At 36.2% G+C, this 13994-nt stretch overlaps 3 protein-coding genes across 3 annotated transcripts in view; 2 read left to right on the top strand and 1 right to left on the bottom strand.

The window, feature by feature from the left end:
• Positions 1 to 328: 328 nt before the first annotated feature.
• LOC113649939 lies at positions 329 to 7073 on the top strand. The gene is made up of 7 exons (XM_047815893.1): positions 329 to 514; positions 5101 to 5343; positions 5425 to 5760; positions 6021 to 6308; positions 6416 to 6528; positions 6618 to 6692; positions 6819 to 7073. Exons 2-7 carry the CDS (start codon positions 5259 to 5261, stop codon positions 6894 to 6896), a joined length of 975 nt encoding a protein of 324 aa, XP_047671849.1. The 5' UTR covers positions 329 to 514; positions 5101 to 5258; the 3' UTR covers positions 6897 to 7073.
• A 1380-nt stretch (positions 7074 to 8453) lies between these two features.
• Positions 8454 to 10477, bottom strand: cisd2 (CDGSH iron sulfur domain 2). The gene is made up of 3 exons (XM_027157933.2): positions 10280 to 10477; positions 9489 to 9703; positions 8454 to 8950 (listed from the first exon to the last, which is right to left on the bottom strand). Exons 1-3 carry the CDS (start codon positions 10380 to 10382, stop codon positions 8861 to 8863), a joined length of 408 nt encoding a protein of 135 aa, XP_027013734.1. The 5' UTR covers positions 10383 to 10477; the 3' UTR covers positions 8454 to 8860.
• Positions 10478 to 13626: 3149 nt separating this feature from the next.
• The window catches only part of suclg1 (succinate-CoA ligase GDP/ADP-forming subunit alph), a 14076-nt gene continuing 13708 nt past the window's right edge, over positions 13627 to 13994 (top strand). The window contains exon 1 of the mRNA XM_027158068.2: positions 13627 to 13784. Coding sequence (XP_027013869.1) covers positions 13748 to 13784 — 37 coding nt within the window. The 5' untranslated portion in view covers positions 13627 to 13747. The remainder of the gene's footprint in view (positions 13785 to 13994) is intronic.

Here is a 13994-nt window from a genome sequence, read left to right as displayed (position 1 = left end):
TAAAATTCTCATCTATGACTAACTTCTCTGTAACTTCACTATTATTTGACACACCGGTATCTTCTACAGGGCTCTCAAATTTTAAAGACAGGCAAAAGTAACATTTTAAATATCTTATTTTATAAATCTTCCTGAAGTGATTTTATGAAGAAGAAACTAAGACTGAAAATGGGACCCAGGCTGACAGCAGTTAGTGTGAATACTGTTAAGTCATTACTTCTCTGTGCTATAAATACTTCCTCCTTCCAAATCCCAGAGGTCATGTTACACCATACAGTGATAGGAGCAGCACAGATTCAAATACTTTCAGTAATCCTGTCCAAAAATAAAGCTCAGGGAACGACATGTGGCGTGTTTTAAACACAGCATGTAAGTGAGTGGTGAACTGTAGATAATATACTTCAGTGATACTGACGGAAAGGACAAAAGGAAAAATGAGTGGAGAAACTGTTACTATGGCTTCTGAAACTACTTAATATTTCAGCAGAACTCAGGACTCTTCACCTGCACCACTGTAAGTTTACACCTTCACTGTACAACAGAATAAACTGTACATTAAACAGAAAGGGTTTAACTAGACAAATAATAAAACTCCCTAACTAATCATTAGGTTAGACATTTATATATTTATTTATTTTTCTATCTATCTATCTATCTATCTATCTATCTATCTATCTATCTATCTATCTATCTATCTATCTATCTATCTATCTATCTATCTATCTATCTATCTATCTATCTATCTATACAACAAATAACAATAAATGTTGATGAAAAGTGTAGGATGTGGCTTCTTATGTTTTGGTTTCAAAAAGTTAAGTTTTAATATGACGTGACATACGGCTAAGTACGGTGACCCATACTCAGAATTTTTTCTCAGCGTTTAACCCATCCAAAGTGCACACACACACAGCAGTGAACACACACATACACACACTGAAGTAATTATACTGACGTACTTGACCCTTAGCGACACATGTTTTCGGATTGCGTAGGAAACCCTTCCGCGCCCCCACTAAGCAGTGTGTCTTAATTGGCACGAGTTCGTGTTGGAAAAACAAGATCAACTATCAAAGTTGGTCTTACCCCGAACGCAGATGTCCTTCAAAGTCCCCTCGGTCTTCTAACAAAGGCTCCTCTCCGAGGTCTTCTACTTAATCTATTGTTTGAATCTTTAAATGAAGGAGGCAGACTTAGACCTTTTTGTCTTTTCAGGATCCTCAGAATGGGAGGCCTTGTTTTTATTAAAAGTAGTGTAATACAAATAGATGTGTGTAATATATGTAAAGTAAAATAAAATTACAAATAAAAAGTGCAAATAATCAAATAATCAAACAGTACTAGAATACGTAAAAGGTATTAAGACGCAAAGATTATAACAAACCAAGAAACACTCAAGTGTAAGTGTAAGTGTAAGCTTGCGTTTGTTCTATGATGTACCTAAAGTATAACATGCACTAAGGCTGCTTACAACAGAATGCACACTCAATGTGATTCAAGGCGAGCTTTTATACTTTTTTACTGTGGCCAGTTATATTTATTATTATTTATTTGCTGAGAACCAGTATTAAGAAAACCAGTATCAGGTATGTAGAGTCCTGTAACTCCATCCCGTACATGCCAGTGTCTGATAACATCTCTTGCATGCCACTGGCTCTCAACACACACACACACACACACACACACACACACACACACACACACACACACACACACACACACACACACACACACACACACACACACACACACACACACACAGCAGTGGGCAGCCATTTATGCTGCAGCGCCCGGGGAGCAGTTGGGGGGGGTTCAGTGCCTTGCCCATTAGGCCATGACTTGCAGTGTGTACTTCATCACAATGGTGTGTGTGTGTGTTTGTGTGTGAAGTTTTGACAACAGTTAAGACTGACATCTCCAACCTCCATCACACAACAATACCCTTTTCACCACCTTCTCTGGGTCAGCATCCTGTAACATGGCCTTTTTAGGGGGTTTTCCTCTCATGGCGGATGACAGAATGCTTAGTCAGCTTTTAGTTGACATCTTTAAAAGACAGATCCATGATTAATGTATCCATGGCCAGGATATTAATTATGACATAATTTTAAAAGTGACCTTTAACACAGACGATGCAATACACTTTAATTTATTTTGTGCTAATAAAATTATTAAGCCTATTTGGAGAGAGATGTTTAATGTGACAAAATGTCAGTCATTGTGTGATAACGAACATATGAATAGACCTAAACCAGGGGTTCTCAAACGTTTTCGGTGTGCGACCCTTGTATACAGTGCATCCATACTTTATTTATGTCATAAAACATTCCAAAACTTAATATGTGAATTAAACAAAACATATTAAATTATACAATGTAGTGCTGTTGGTTAGTAGCTTTATTTTTCTGACATTTAATTACACAGAATTTATGATACATTCATTATTTTATAAAATGCCATAAAGCCAGGGCCCCCTGGCACCATCTCAGGGACCCAATTTGAGAACCACTGACCTAGACTACTTGTTCTGAGCAGGTTTTGTCAGTGAACCGCGCTTTATTTCTGCCCGGTTCCATAGAGACAGCGGTGCGGACAGATACATTATGGGCTCTGCGGCTTGTTAAATATATTATAAATAGTACGTTTTTCTGCTTGAGAAAGTGCCACTTGAGAGCCTTGCATCTATAATAACTTCCCTTCTGTTGTGTTCCAGGATATGAATCTCAGGCCCTCCTGCACTCTGTCAGGTCTTTTGTTTTTGTATTCTTAATCTTTAAGTCGTCGTCATCAGTTAGTGTCTGTTGTTCAGCCCTGTTCTGCTTATTAAATATCACTAGTCTGTGTTTAGACACATTTATTGTCTGTGGATTATAGGGCTGTCCTTACTATAGCCCAGGAATATTCCTGTCTCACATCTAGGGTACAGTTTCTATTAACCATGTTTGTACACACAGCATTTTGATCCGAAATCCCACATCTTTGTAAGATACAGAGTTTGACCACAAGGTGGAAGCAGAGCATAAAGTAAATCATGATCAGACATCCAGGCATTTTATTTGCGAATCTTCCAGAAGTTTCTAGTCACGTGCTGAATCCAAACAAACGGATCTTTTAAATGAATCTTTGAAGTGAATCGGATCTACAAGAGTCATTTAAAGACATTTCACAGCCTAAACTGGGCTAATAATATTATGGATGTTGAACTGTGTTTTTTTATGCTGCAAACATTGTGTATGGGTCAGAATTATTGGCACCCTTCATCATATTGAACAAAGTTTATTATTTATTTGTACTATTTGGTGTCAACCAGAAGTTTCCCTTAGAATCTGTTTTTTTCCTTCCTTTTACCTGAACAATGATCAGCTAATTAGACACAGATTCACATTTAACACACATGTTTTTAATGAACAACCACCAAAGACACACAAAACTATTAGCAGAGAACAGAAATAACAAACAGTAACTGTTGTGCTAGTTATTGTAGAGGTTTGTGGTTTGTTCTCAGTGTTCAGCTCTCTATCTCATGCATTAAAGGGGAAGTGGTGATGGACGACTACACTGCAAAATCATAACTTCATACTTTTACACAAGGCCTGTGAAGTGGCTTATAACTTTACAACTTTATAATTTAATGCACTGAACACAACGTTCTTCACTGATAATGAAGTCGAGGAGAAACAGGAACATGCTGGTGAATATTGTAGCAGAAATCAGGACTCTCAGGACTCTTCTTCTCCTGCTGTGCTGTAAGTTTGTGTTTTTCCTTCACAATCACACATCACAGTATAGTTTGTGAGTGAAATGATGAAGCTGAAGCTGTGATGCAGGTTTACTGTGTGAAGCTGGAGACGAGACGGTCACACTGCAGGAAGTGGAAGGAACCACTATAACTCTCCATACTGGGATAACTGGGATTCAGAGGGATGCTCAGATTCTGTGGTTTTATGGACCTGAAAAATCAGAGGAAATGATATTGAACAGTCAGGTGTTTAAAGGAGAAACTGTTACAGACATCAGTGAGAGATTTAAAGAGCGACTGCAGCTGGACAGAATCAGTGGAGCTTTAACCATCAGGAACATCAGCAGAACTGATTCTGGAGTTTATTTATTACAAGTCATCATTGGACGTCTCTCATCTAGGACTTTCAGTGTGAGTGTTTATGGTGAGTAAAAGTGTTTCGTGTCTCATTCATGTCCATATTCAGTCCAACAGTTCAACAAAATCTCAGACACCTAGGAGTCATGAGGAATAAAGTTCTTGGAATATGATTGATGGAACAATTCAGGAAATTGTTTTTTTTCACTGGAATTTCTGAAAGCAAATTCTGTTGCATAATCAGAAAAAAAATTCATTGACCAAAGCGTTGTCTCTTAGCTCCAGTATTAACTCCAGTAAAAATAAATCAAAGACAAAAACAAAGGGGGATTTTCTGATTTCTTTATAAACTGTACAGCAGTGAAATATTCTGCTGGACTAAAACCTGCACTTATTAGAAACAGTTCATACCAAAGTCACCGCTGTGCTTCACTGGATAAAACTTATACTGAAGATTAAAAGTTAAAAACTCTTCTTTAGTCATAAAAACCCTGATACTCGTAATGACCATCGTTTCAACACACACAGTGCTGTTTGACTTCATACCTCACAGCTGTAGAAGAGGAATCACTGTCTGGTGTCACCATGAAGAGGATGGTTTCCCTTTACAGTTTGCCTCCACTGAAGGTTTCTTCCTCATGTCGTCTCAGGGAGTTTTCCCTCACCACTGTCACCTCTAACTTGTTCATGAGGAATCTTATCTTCATCAGGATTTCTGTAAAGCTGTTTTTTAGCAATGTCCACTTCATAACTAATTCAACAGAGAAACACATTTAAGCCTGAATACCAGCTGATGGGACACAAATCTACAGAGCAGAGTAATGTTCTTATCTTTAACAAGCCGCTAACGTACCTAAATGTTTCATATAAATACTGACGAGTGTTTAGTGTCCATGTGTTTTTAATGAACAACCTCCAAACACACAGAAAACTATTAGCAGAGAACAGAAATAACAGAGTGACAGTTGTTCAAGTTATTGTAGAGGTTTGTGGTTTGTTCTCAGTGTTCAGCTCTCCATCTCACACACAGTAAAGGGGAAGTGGTGATGGACGACTACACTGCAAGACCATAACTTCATACTTTTACACAAGGCCTGTGAAGTGGCTTATATCTTCACAACTTTATAATTTAATGCACTGAACACAACGTTCTTCACTGATAATGAAGTCGAGGAGAAACAGGAACATGCTGGTGAATATTGTAGCAGAAATCAGGACTCTCAGGACTCTTCTTCTCCTGCTGTGCTGTAAGTTTGTGTTTTTCCTTCACAATCACACATCACAGTATAGTTTGTGAGTGAAATGATGAAGCTGAAGCTGTGATGCAGGTTTACTGTGTGAAGCTGGAGACGAGACGGTCACACTGCAGGAAGGGGAAGGAACCACTATAACTCTCCATACTGGGATAACTGGGATTCAGAGGGATGCTCATATAGTTTGGTTTTATGGACCTGAGAAAGCAGAGGAAAAGATATTGATTAGTCAGGTGTTTAAAGGAGAAACTGTTACAGACATCAGTGAGAGATTTAAAGAGCGACTGCAGCTGGACAGAATCAGTGGAGCTTTAACCATCAGGAACATCAGCAGAACTGATTCTGGAGTTTATTTATTACACGTCATCACTGGACGTCTCTCATCTAGGACTTTCAGTGTCAGTGTTTATGGTGAGTAAAAGTGTTTCATGTCTCCTTCCTGTCTGTGTTCAGTCTCATAACTTCATAATTACACTGAGACACCTAGGAGTCATGAGGAATAAACTGGGAATCCGGCTGTGAAAAAAACCTGGAAAATGATCTTCTACACTGAGTGAGAATTCTGCTGATGACCTGCTGTTTAAATGTCTGAGCAGATAAGAAGTAGAATTAAACAGTGGCTTTCATTCTGTTTCATGTGACTAAAGTATTTAATGTGTTTGTGTTTTTAGCTCCAGTATCAACTCCAGTAATAATAAATGAAAGAGGAAAGCGAAGTGTGATTTCCACAGAGTCGTGTTTCCTCCTGTGTTCTGTGGAGAATGGAGAAGATGTGAAGTTATCCTGGTACAGAGAGAATGAGAGAATCTCCATCACCAATAACACAGATCTTAGTGTTCCCCTCAATCTCTCACTTCAAATACAACACAATGACATTAACACTTACATCTGTGTGTCTGCAAACCCTGTCAGCCATAAAACAACTTCTCTCATCATCACACAGCTCTGTGACGTCTCAGGTACGTCAGTGAGTCTAAACTCTCATCACTTTACTGTAGTTAACAAAAGAATAATGGAGTGGTCTGATTGGTCAGACATATTGTTGATTATATCATAATATTCACAGACACATCTGATGGTTCTCCTTCACTGCTTCCTGTCCTGATATCAGCTGGAGTTTTCCTGCTACTAATACTAACAGGATTTGTGTGGGTTTGGCTAAAAAGTAAAAATAACAAGGTCAGAAAATGCATCTTTCTGTTCCGGTGTTTAGTTTAGTTTGTACATTTCCCATGTTCAAGACAATGAATCTGATTTTTTCTCTTTAGGTCCTAAAGAAACTTGAGGAAGTGACTTTCACTGAGGTGACAATTACAGCTCACAGTGCAGAGAGAGTTAAAAAGGTAAACATCCAAATCAAACTGTTCAAATAATCATGATGTGAAATGTGTTAGTGAGTTTAACCTTAAAGAAAAATCACAAAGTCTCAACCTGATTCAGATACTGAAATATACTGCTGTGTCTTACAGGAAGAAAAGTCCAGAATAACAGATGGTCAAGAGCTGAATACCTTCATGATGTACTCAGCTGTGGAGACACTGACATAATTCTGTACATACTTATTTATCAAAAAGAACATTAAATGATAATTAATCAATTTCTTTTATAGGTCACTGATCTATAATTCATTTATATTTAATAACCTTTGAATATTGGAGTTTGGAATAAAAATAATTAACATTCTCGATCTGTTTACTTCATTAAACTACAAATAAAAACTGTTTCCTCTTCAATTAGGAGTTTTGTAATTAATTTATTTATGTAACACTGTGTTATTGCTGCTATGTGCAATACCAACAGTGACCACAAGGTGGTAGCAGATCAGAAAGCAAATCCTGATATCATGAGCATCTGTAAATATTATTTCCGTTTGTTTGTTTGTTTGCTATCCACTGAAGACACTGACACCTAACTCTAACCCTAACCCTATGAGACACAGATCATTTCCTGTGATCTTTACTTCTAAGCGTGTTAAACATCATGGCAGCTTTTATTTGAACCCTCTCACTTTTCAGTTGATCAGAAACAGTGTGACTAATACAGGTGATTGACAGGTACTTCTTGTTGCTCAGGTGTGTGTCTGTTTGTTTAGATTGATTACTTCAATAGTTCATAGGTGAAGACTGAGTTTGTTGTTAAAAATGAGAGCTGTCTATGAACCAAAGCCCACAACTGAAAGAAGCTGAAAAACAAGTCAGGAAAAGCTGAATGATGAAAAGATGAATGGAGCAGGTTGATGATGTCAGAGTTATTACAGGTGAGGGATCTGCAACCAAATATTAAGTGTTATTGACTTTAAAGAGTTTAAGGACATGTCGAGATCAGATTAAGGCAAAAATGAGGCTTTGTTCTCGAAACCACTCACAAACAAAACCCATATCGTGTGTGTGTGTATGTGAGAGAGAGATGTGTTAAGCCACGTGTTGTTGCAGTAGAGACATAAAACCTATTTCTGTAATTTAAAAGTCATCACAGAATGTAAATCAGAGTCAAATGAGGAGCCGCATTTTACCTTCATCACCACTACAGTACTATTGTTCCCTCTTTTACATGCAGAGCAACAACATGGACATGTTTGTGTCTCTCACCTCCATGTGGATTTGTTCCTGCATGTCACAAAAATATCCATTTTTCAAACCTTAGCCTTTTGGAGCTTTTACACAGGATTTATTAGAAAAATGAGGATGAATGACAAGAAAAGAGAAAAGAAGGACAGGATTGTGTGGCTGAAAGCACGAGGACATCCGACCGTTAGACTCAGTACAAGTTTCACCACACTTGGCACTTAAAAAGAAAGGTGCCAATAATTTAGAGCTGACTGTTCATCTTTACATTTGAATTTCTGGCATTCAGCAAACTCCTTTATCCAATGTGACTTACATTTTATTTCAATTTATACCAAGCAACTGAGGGCTAAGGGCCTTGCTCAGGGGCCCAACAGTGGCAGCTTGGTGGAGCTGGGATTCGAACTCATGACCTTCTGATCAGTGGTCCAGCACCTTAACCACTAGGCTACATCCCCTGTTTATTGTGTAATTATGAAGTACAGATAATATTTAAACAAGATTTATTCACACATCATCTTGAGTAATGAAGAGACAAGAAACAGCACTAAAGTTTATTTTTTGTAACAGTTTTAATTAAAGTTTTCTCCCCAAAGTGATTTGAGTTCACTGTCTAAGAAAACACTAACGATTGTCTCCTGACGATCAGCTCGGTTTATACGGTAACGACTCGGATGAAAAAGTTGTGGTCCAGTTATATTGCACTTTTTCAGCAAATTACAAAAAACAGAATGTAATCTAAGGCACAAATTATTAGTATTTTGTTTTCAAGTACAATACAGTGACATGTTGGCAAAGAAAATTCTAAACACCCCCCAAACACACACACACACACACACACACACACACCAGGCTCACTGTAGAGAAAGTCAATCATTTCTACACAAAAGTTAAACACAAAAAAACGAAAAGAAGCAAAATCTTCCTTTTTGAATAAAATGAATAGATTATAGAATTTTCTTCTTCAGGATCAGCGGCCCGACGTTGTCTCCGGTCAGCTCGTTGTGCTTTATGTGAGATTTATCACAAACAGGAAACTGAAACAGAAATACACAGGAAGTGATAATGAAATCTTTCTTTAAACATAATTATAGACGTCTCTTTTTATTTCTGTCGCGAGCTGTACACTAGAAGAGGAAACTGAAACCTAAAAGGCTTCTGCACCGAAATGCAAATCATCACTTCTTTAGTACAAAAACTTCCTCATTTATTCTTTGTTTGACACCTATTCATTTCCATGACAACAACTGATTGTTTCGCACTAATGTCAGCAGTTGCACTGCTAGTGGAGTCGAGCGTGTAGTTTCTGTAGATAAAAGTTCTCCTGCACCACAGAGCAGCTCTCTAATGATCTGCATAGTGAATGTGATTGGTTCAATCTTTGTGACATCACAGTAGCTTCGGCTCTGAATCAGATTCATTACACTGTAAAGAAAACAACACAACACCAAAACTGACATGTTTATAAGGAGAACTGATGAGATATGAACAAGTCTAGAAATTCTACACGTTTGGTCCGGGTCACGTTCCTGCTGCTCTGGTCACTACTGTGTGTTTTACACTGCGCTCTCTCACCGTTTTGGATCTCCAGCAGCGACAGTAGCAGACGTTGGTGCTCCGCAGGTCTTCGATATCGATCTCATTCACCACTTTTGGGTTCTCCTTCTGGATCTTCAGGTTGATGAGACAGTCTCTCTGCTTCTTCTTGTTAGGTAAGAAAGGCCTGATGGTCAGATAACCGAGCAGAGCCAGGATACCGAGCAGGGGGAGGAGGCGGAGCCACTCTGCCACTGAACACACACACGCACACACACGAACGTGCACACACAAGAACACAATGCACAATGCACAAAACAGACACATACACATACACACACATACACAAACACACACACCAATCAAGAGTCAATTAAAAAAAAAAAAAAAAAGATATACCCTAATATAAATTCCACATAAGCCCCGCCCATTTCCTAGCCCTTATTTGCATACTGGAACATAACTAGTATCATATTCTACACATTTTCGAGTTTTTTTTTGTACAAGTAAGAAATAAATATATATAAAAACCGAATAACCGAAGCTTTAAAACGCAATAAAATTAAAATAAAGCAGCGTGAAAACAAGCTCCTGACAATTCTAACGCGATATGCAAATCCGCGTGTGAATATATAAATCAGCTGGCAGCTCATTTGCATATCGGAGCTTTGCAGGCGTCACTTTTCACTGTAACGAGTAAATAAATAAAGTGAATAAATCTGCATTTTAATGAACGTAAATAAAACCGCGTGCACGAGATAAAAGATGATGATGATGATGTTATGAGCTGAAGGTTTTTATAAACACAACATAACGGTATAAAAGTTCACCTGTGAGTGTGGCGAAGCCCCCGACGCTGTCCGGAACCGGTAACTTCTTTAAATACATCGGCAGCTGCACCTTAATGATCTTACTGATCGTCTCTAACACCATATTTAATGTCTGACTTTAGCTCCACTTTTAAATTCACAACTCATCCAGACGCTTCCTGTCACTCGCTGCGTCCTGACGTCAGTTACGTCACGTAGCTGACGCTGTTTACGTATCTGCTGACACGGGAAACGCACGAGCGACCGTAAACATACATAGAGAATCAACTCAGGCGAGATGAAAAAAAAAAACCGCCAACCAATCAGCGTCTACAGAGCTGGTCGCTGCTGATTGGTTTAGATTTTCTCGCACATCTCGCCTTCGTTGTTTCTTCCCATCGTGCTCAGGTTGCCAGATGCTCAGGTATAACATCTTTATAGATTATTTTTGTGATTCGAGACGTAAATAAATAATTGTATATTTTTTATTTTATACTTTATCCTTAAATAAACCATACTATTATATATTACATATAATATAATATAAATATTCATATACTTAAATATATATACAGTATTTGCATTTATGTATATACATTATTTTAACACATATTTTCATATTTTATATATTTTCTACTTTTTATTTATCTACCTCCATTTAGATTTTATACATTTTTTTTATCCCTATCGCATTCCTTTTCATTTCACTGCATTTCATACTCTGTATGTATGCGTATGTGACAAATTAAATTTGATCATTTTTTTAATAATGATAATTTAATAATTTTTTATCAGAATCAGAATCAGCTTTATTGCCAGGCATGTTTTCACATGCGGGGAATTTGCTTTAGTGACAGAAGCTCCACGGTGTAACAGAATGACATATACAGTATAGACGAAACTGTATGTACACATTTACAAGTGTGAAATGTGCAGTTGAAATATACATATGAAATATACATATACAAGTATAGACAATTTATATGTACAAATTTGCAAGTGTGAGAAATGTGCAATTTAGGTATACAATATATACAATTTGTATGTACACATGTGCAATTGAAGTAAACAGTAAACAATTTAGACAATATGTATGTATGTATGTACAGATGTGCAAGTATGAAATGTGCAATTGAGGTATACATGGTACAAATATAGGAGTTGTGTGTTATATGGTGTTAATTGTTCATCAGATGGATTGCTTGAGGGAAGAAACTGTTCCTATGTCTGGTCGTTCTGGAGCTCAGGGCTCTGTAGCATCGACCGGATGGCAACAGTTCGAAGAGGGAGTGTGCTGGATGTGAGGGATCCAGAGTGATTGACTTTGCCCTTTTGCTCACTCTGGAGAAGTACAGATCTTGGAGAGTGGGAAGAGTTGTGCCAATGATTCGCTCAGCAGTGCGGACTACCCTCTGTAGTCTTCTGAGGTCGAATTTGGTGGCTGAGCTGAACCAAACAGTCACTGAGGTGCAGAGGATGGATTCACTGATGGCAGTGTAGAACTGTTTCAGCAGATCCTGTGGCAGGTTGAACTTCTTCAGCTGACAAAGGAAGTACAATCTCTGCTGGGCCTTTATGTGTTTTTTAGATTATTTGTAAACAATTCAATACGTTTTATATTATAATCATGATATAATCGTGTATTAAAAGTTATATTATATTTAATTTAAATATAAAATATCTATACATCTAAAATCTAATTTCAGTTATTTGGAGGTGGATTTTTTTTCACCCAATTTATAAAAATATATCTTGCTATTTTATTTTATTTATTTATTTATTTATTTATTTATTTATTTATTTTACAAAAATCATATATAATAAAAGTAATGATCATATCACTGACTCCACGATTTGTCTCGAACACTTCTACAATTTTTTATTTAATTAACAAAAGTTTAATCTTATGCACTTTTACAAACATAAAGGATTCACCACACATTTGTACACAGGTACCTGAATATATACAGATATTAGTTTTGAGTTCATTTTGTTTAATAGAAAATTGTACTTAATTTGTTTAATGATCCATTGTTTTTTTCAAGCACACAAAGCAGCTTTTGCAGGAAAATTAATGTTTCCATAAATAATTTAGCAAAAAACTTCATTGGACTGCATTACCCAGAATCCGTTGCGTTTTGGGACCTTTTCCGGATCTCCTGTGTCCTTTAACTCCTTTAACTTCTTATTTTATTTAAAATGTTGCTCTAATTTATCCAGAACAAAAATGTATTGATATTTAATAAAGAATACAAGACCAATTTAAACACTCGACACGTATATTCAGGGAATGTTAATATTTGTGTTATTTTATTTACCACCTGTATTCAGACAAACCTGTTCTCTGTGTTCTGATTGGCTGAAAGCTGATTCGATAAAAGTTCATTTATTTGACTTGATATAATTAAAAGCAATAATTCAGTTTTATAAACGGAATTTATTTAATATTATTTATTTAAAATAATCTCAGATAAACCCTTTCATCTGATGAGTTTATTTAACGACACAACAATAATAACTATTATACATATATTATAAATATTACATTACATAATAAAAGGTATTAATTAAAACTAAAATTTATATAAAAAATAAAAACATTTTAAGCTATTAATAATAAAAGCTAAAAATGAAAAACACAATAAAATCTTCTTGACTTGACTACATTTTTAGGGGTTTTATATGAAGGTTAGTAACTTATGCACAGGTATAAATAGCATCTTGTATCTGACACCATTGGGCCCCTGAGAAAGGCCCTTAGCCCCTTAATATCTCAGCTGTATAAATGAGATTAATGCAGTTTTATCTTGATTAAAGGGAGTCTGCCAAACGACATGAAAAAAAAAACATAAAAGTATAAAAAATATTAAAGCTTTATTTAATAACTCAAAACGATGAGAAATCATACTGAGAATAAAAAGAGATATAATTTTTAACTTTATAAACTTCCACCAGTAAACTATTAACATTTATTATCAGTTGAAATAAATAAAATGGTTTAAAATGTTTTTTTAACTCTTTTTGTCTCACTGTACGCTTTCTATAAACTATATGAACTATTTTAAAATATAGATATAATCCGCATGCAAAAAAAGTAGAATTAAATTGTATTAATAAAAAAGAAATATAATATCTTTATTTATATTTTAACAGTTATAATAAATAAAATGTTTGTGTTGCGTTTAAAAATGTTAGAATTAGAATAATAATATTTTTTAAAGTAATAATAATAATAATAATAATAATAATAATAGAAGAACGCAAATGCAAACAAACAAACAAGCAAATAAAAAACTGAATTAAGCATCTGTAAATGGTATGAAATTATTTTAACTGGCAACCAACTTTTTCTAAAAACGGGTGGGAAAAGAAAGAGACACCGAACCGCAGGCACTTGAGAAGACCCTTAGTGTGTAGTAGTGTGTGTGTAGTAGTGTATGTGTATGTATGTATGTGTGTGTGTGTGTGTGTGTCATTGCTGAGTGACCCATGATGTCTCACTGCAGATTGCTCGCGCGGCTCCTCTGTAAGTTTATAACACGTTTATTACACTTAAGCTTCAGCTTTTATACCTAAACCTCTAAGCCTTATTTTTTTCTGTCAGTTCGCTTAGCAACACGATTAGCAATAACTTCTATTAGCTTGACCAGCTAGCCGGCTAAGCGCTAATCACTGGTGAACTTTCACCTTTACTGCAGAGTTTTTATCTTTTTATTATTAAATACATATTTTTTCA

This window comes from Tachysurus fulvidraco, chromosome 7 (assembly GCF_022655615.1).
Source record: "Tachysurus fulvidraco isolate hzauxx_2018 chromosome 7, HZAU_PFXX_2.0, whole genome shotgun sequence".
In the NCBI taxonomy this organism is placed as follows: Eukaryota; Metazoa; Chordata; class Actinopteri; order Siluriformes; family Bagridae; genus Tachysurus; species Tachysurus fulvidraco.
The sequence above is the reverse complement of the archived record's forward strand: the minus strand, read 5'-3'. Positions and strand labels throughout refer to the sequence as shown.

What these genes read in the sequence shown, in the direction of transcription:
- LOC113649939 (XM_047815893.1), top strand. Translation starts at nt 5,259, where the DNA reads ATGAAGTCGAGGAGAAACAGGAACATGCTGGTGAATATTGTAGCAGAA. An exon ending in TCTTCTTCTCCTGCTGTGCT is followed by an intron (nt 5,344 to 5,424) that starts GTAAGTTTGTGT and finishes GCTGTGATGCAG; the next exon opens with GTTTACTGTGTGAAGCTGGA. An exon ending in GTGCAGAGAGAGTTAAAAAG is followed by an intron (nt 6,693 to 6,818) that starts GTAAACATCCAA and finishes TGTGTCTTACAG; the next exon opens with GAAGAAAAGTCCAGAATAAC.
- cisd2 (XM_027157933.2), bottom strand. Translation starts at nt 10,382, where the DNA reads ATGGTGTTAGAGACGATCAGTAAGATCATTAAGGTGCAGCTGCCGATG. An exon ending in GGGCTTCGCCACACTCACAG is followed by an intron (nt 9,704 to 10,279) that starts GTGAACTTTTAT and finishes GTGTGTGTTCAG; the next exon opens with TGGCAGAGTGGCTCCGCCTC. An exon ending in GCTGCTGGAGATCCAAAACG is followed by an intron (nt 8,951 to 9,488) that starts GTGAGAGAGCGC and finishes TTTCTGTTTCAG; the next exon opens with TTTCCTGTTTGTGATAAATC.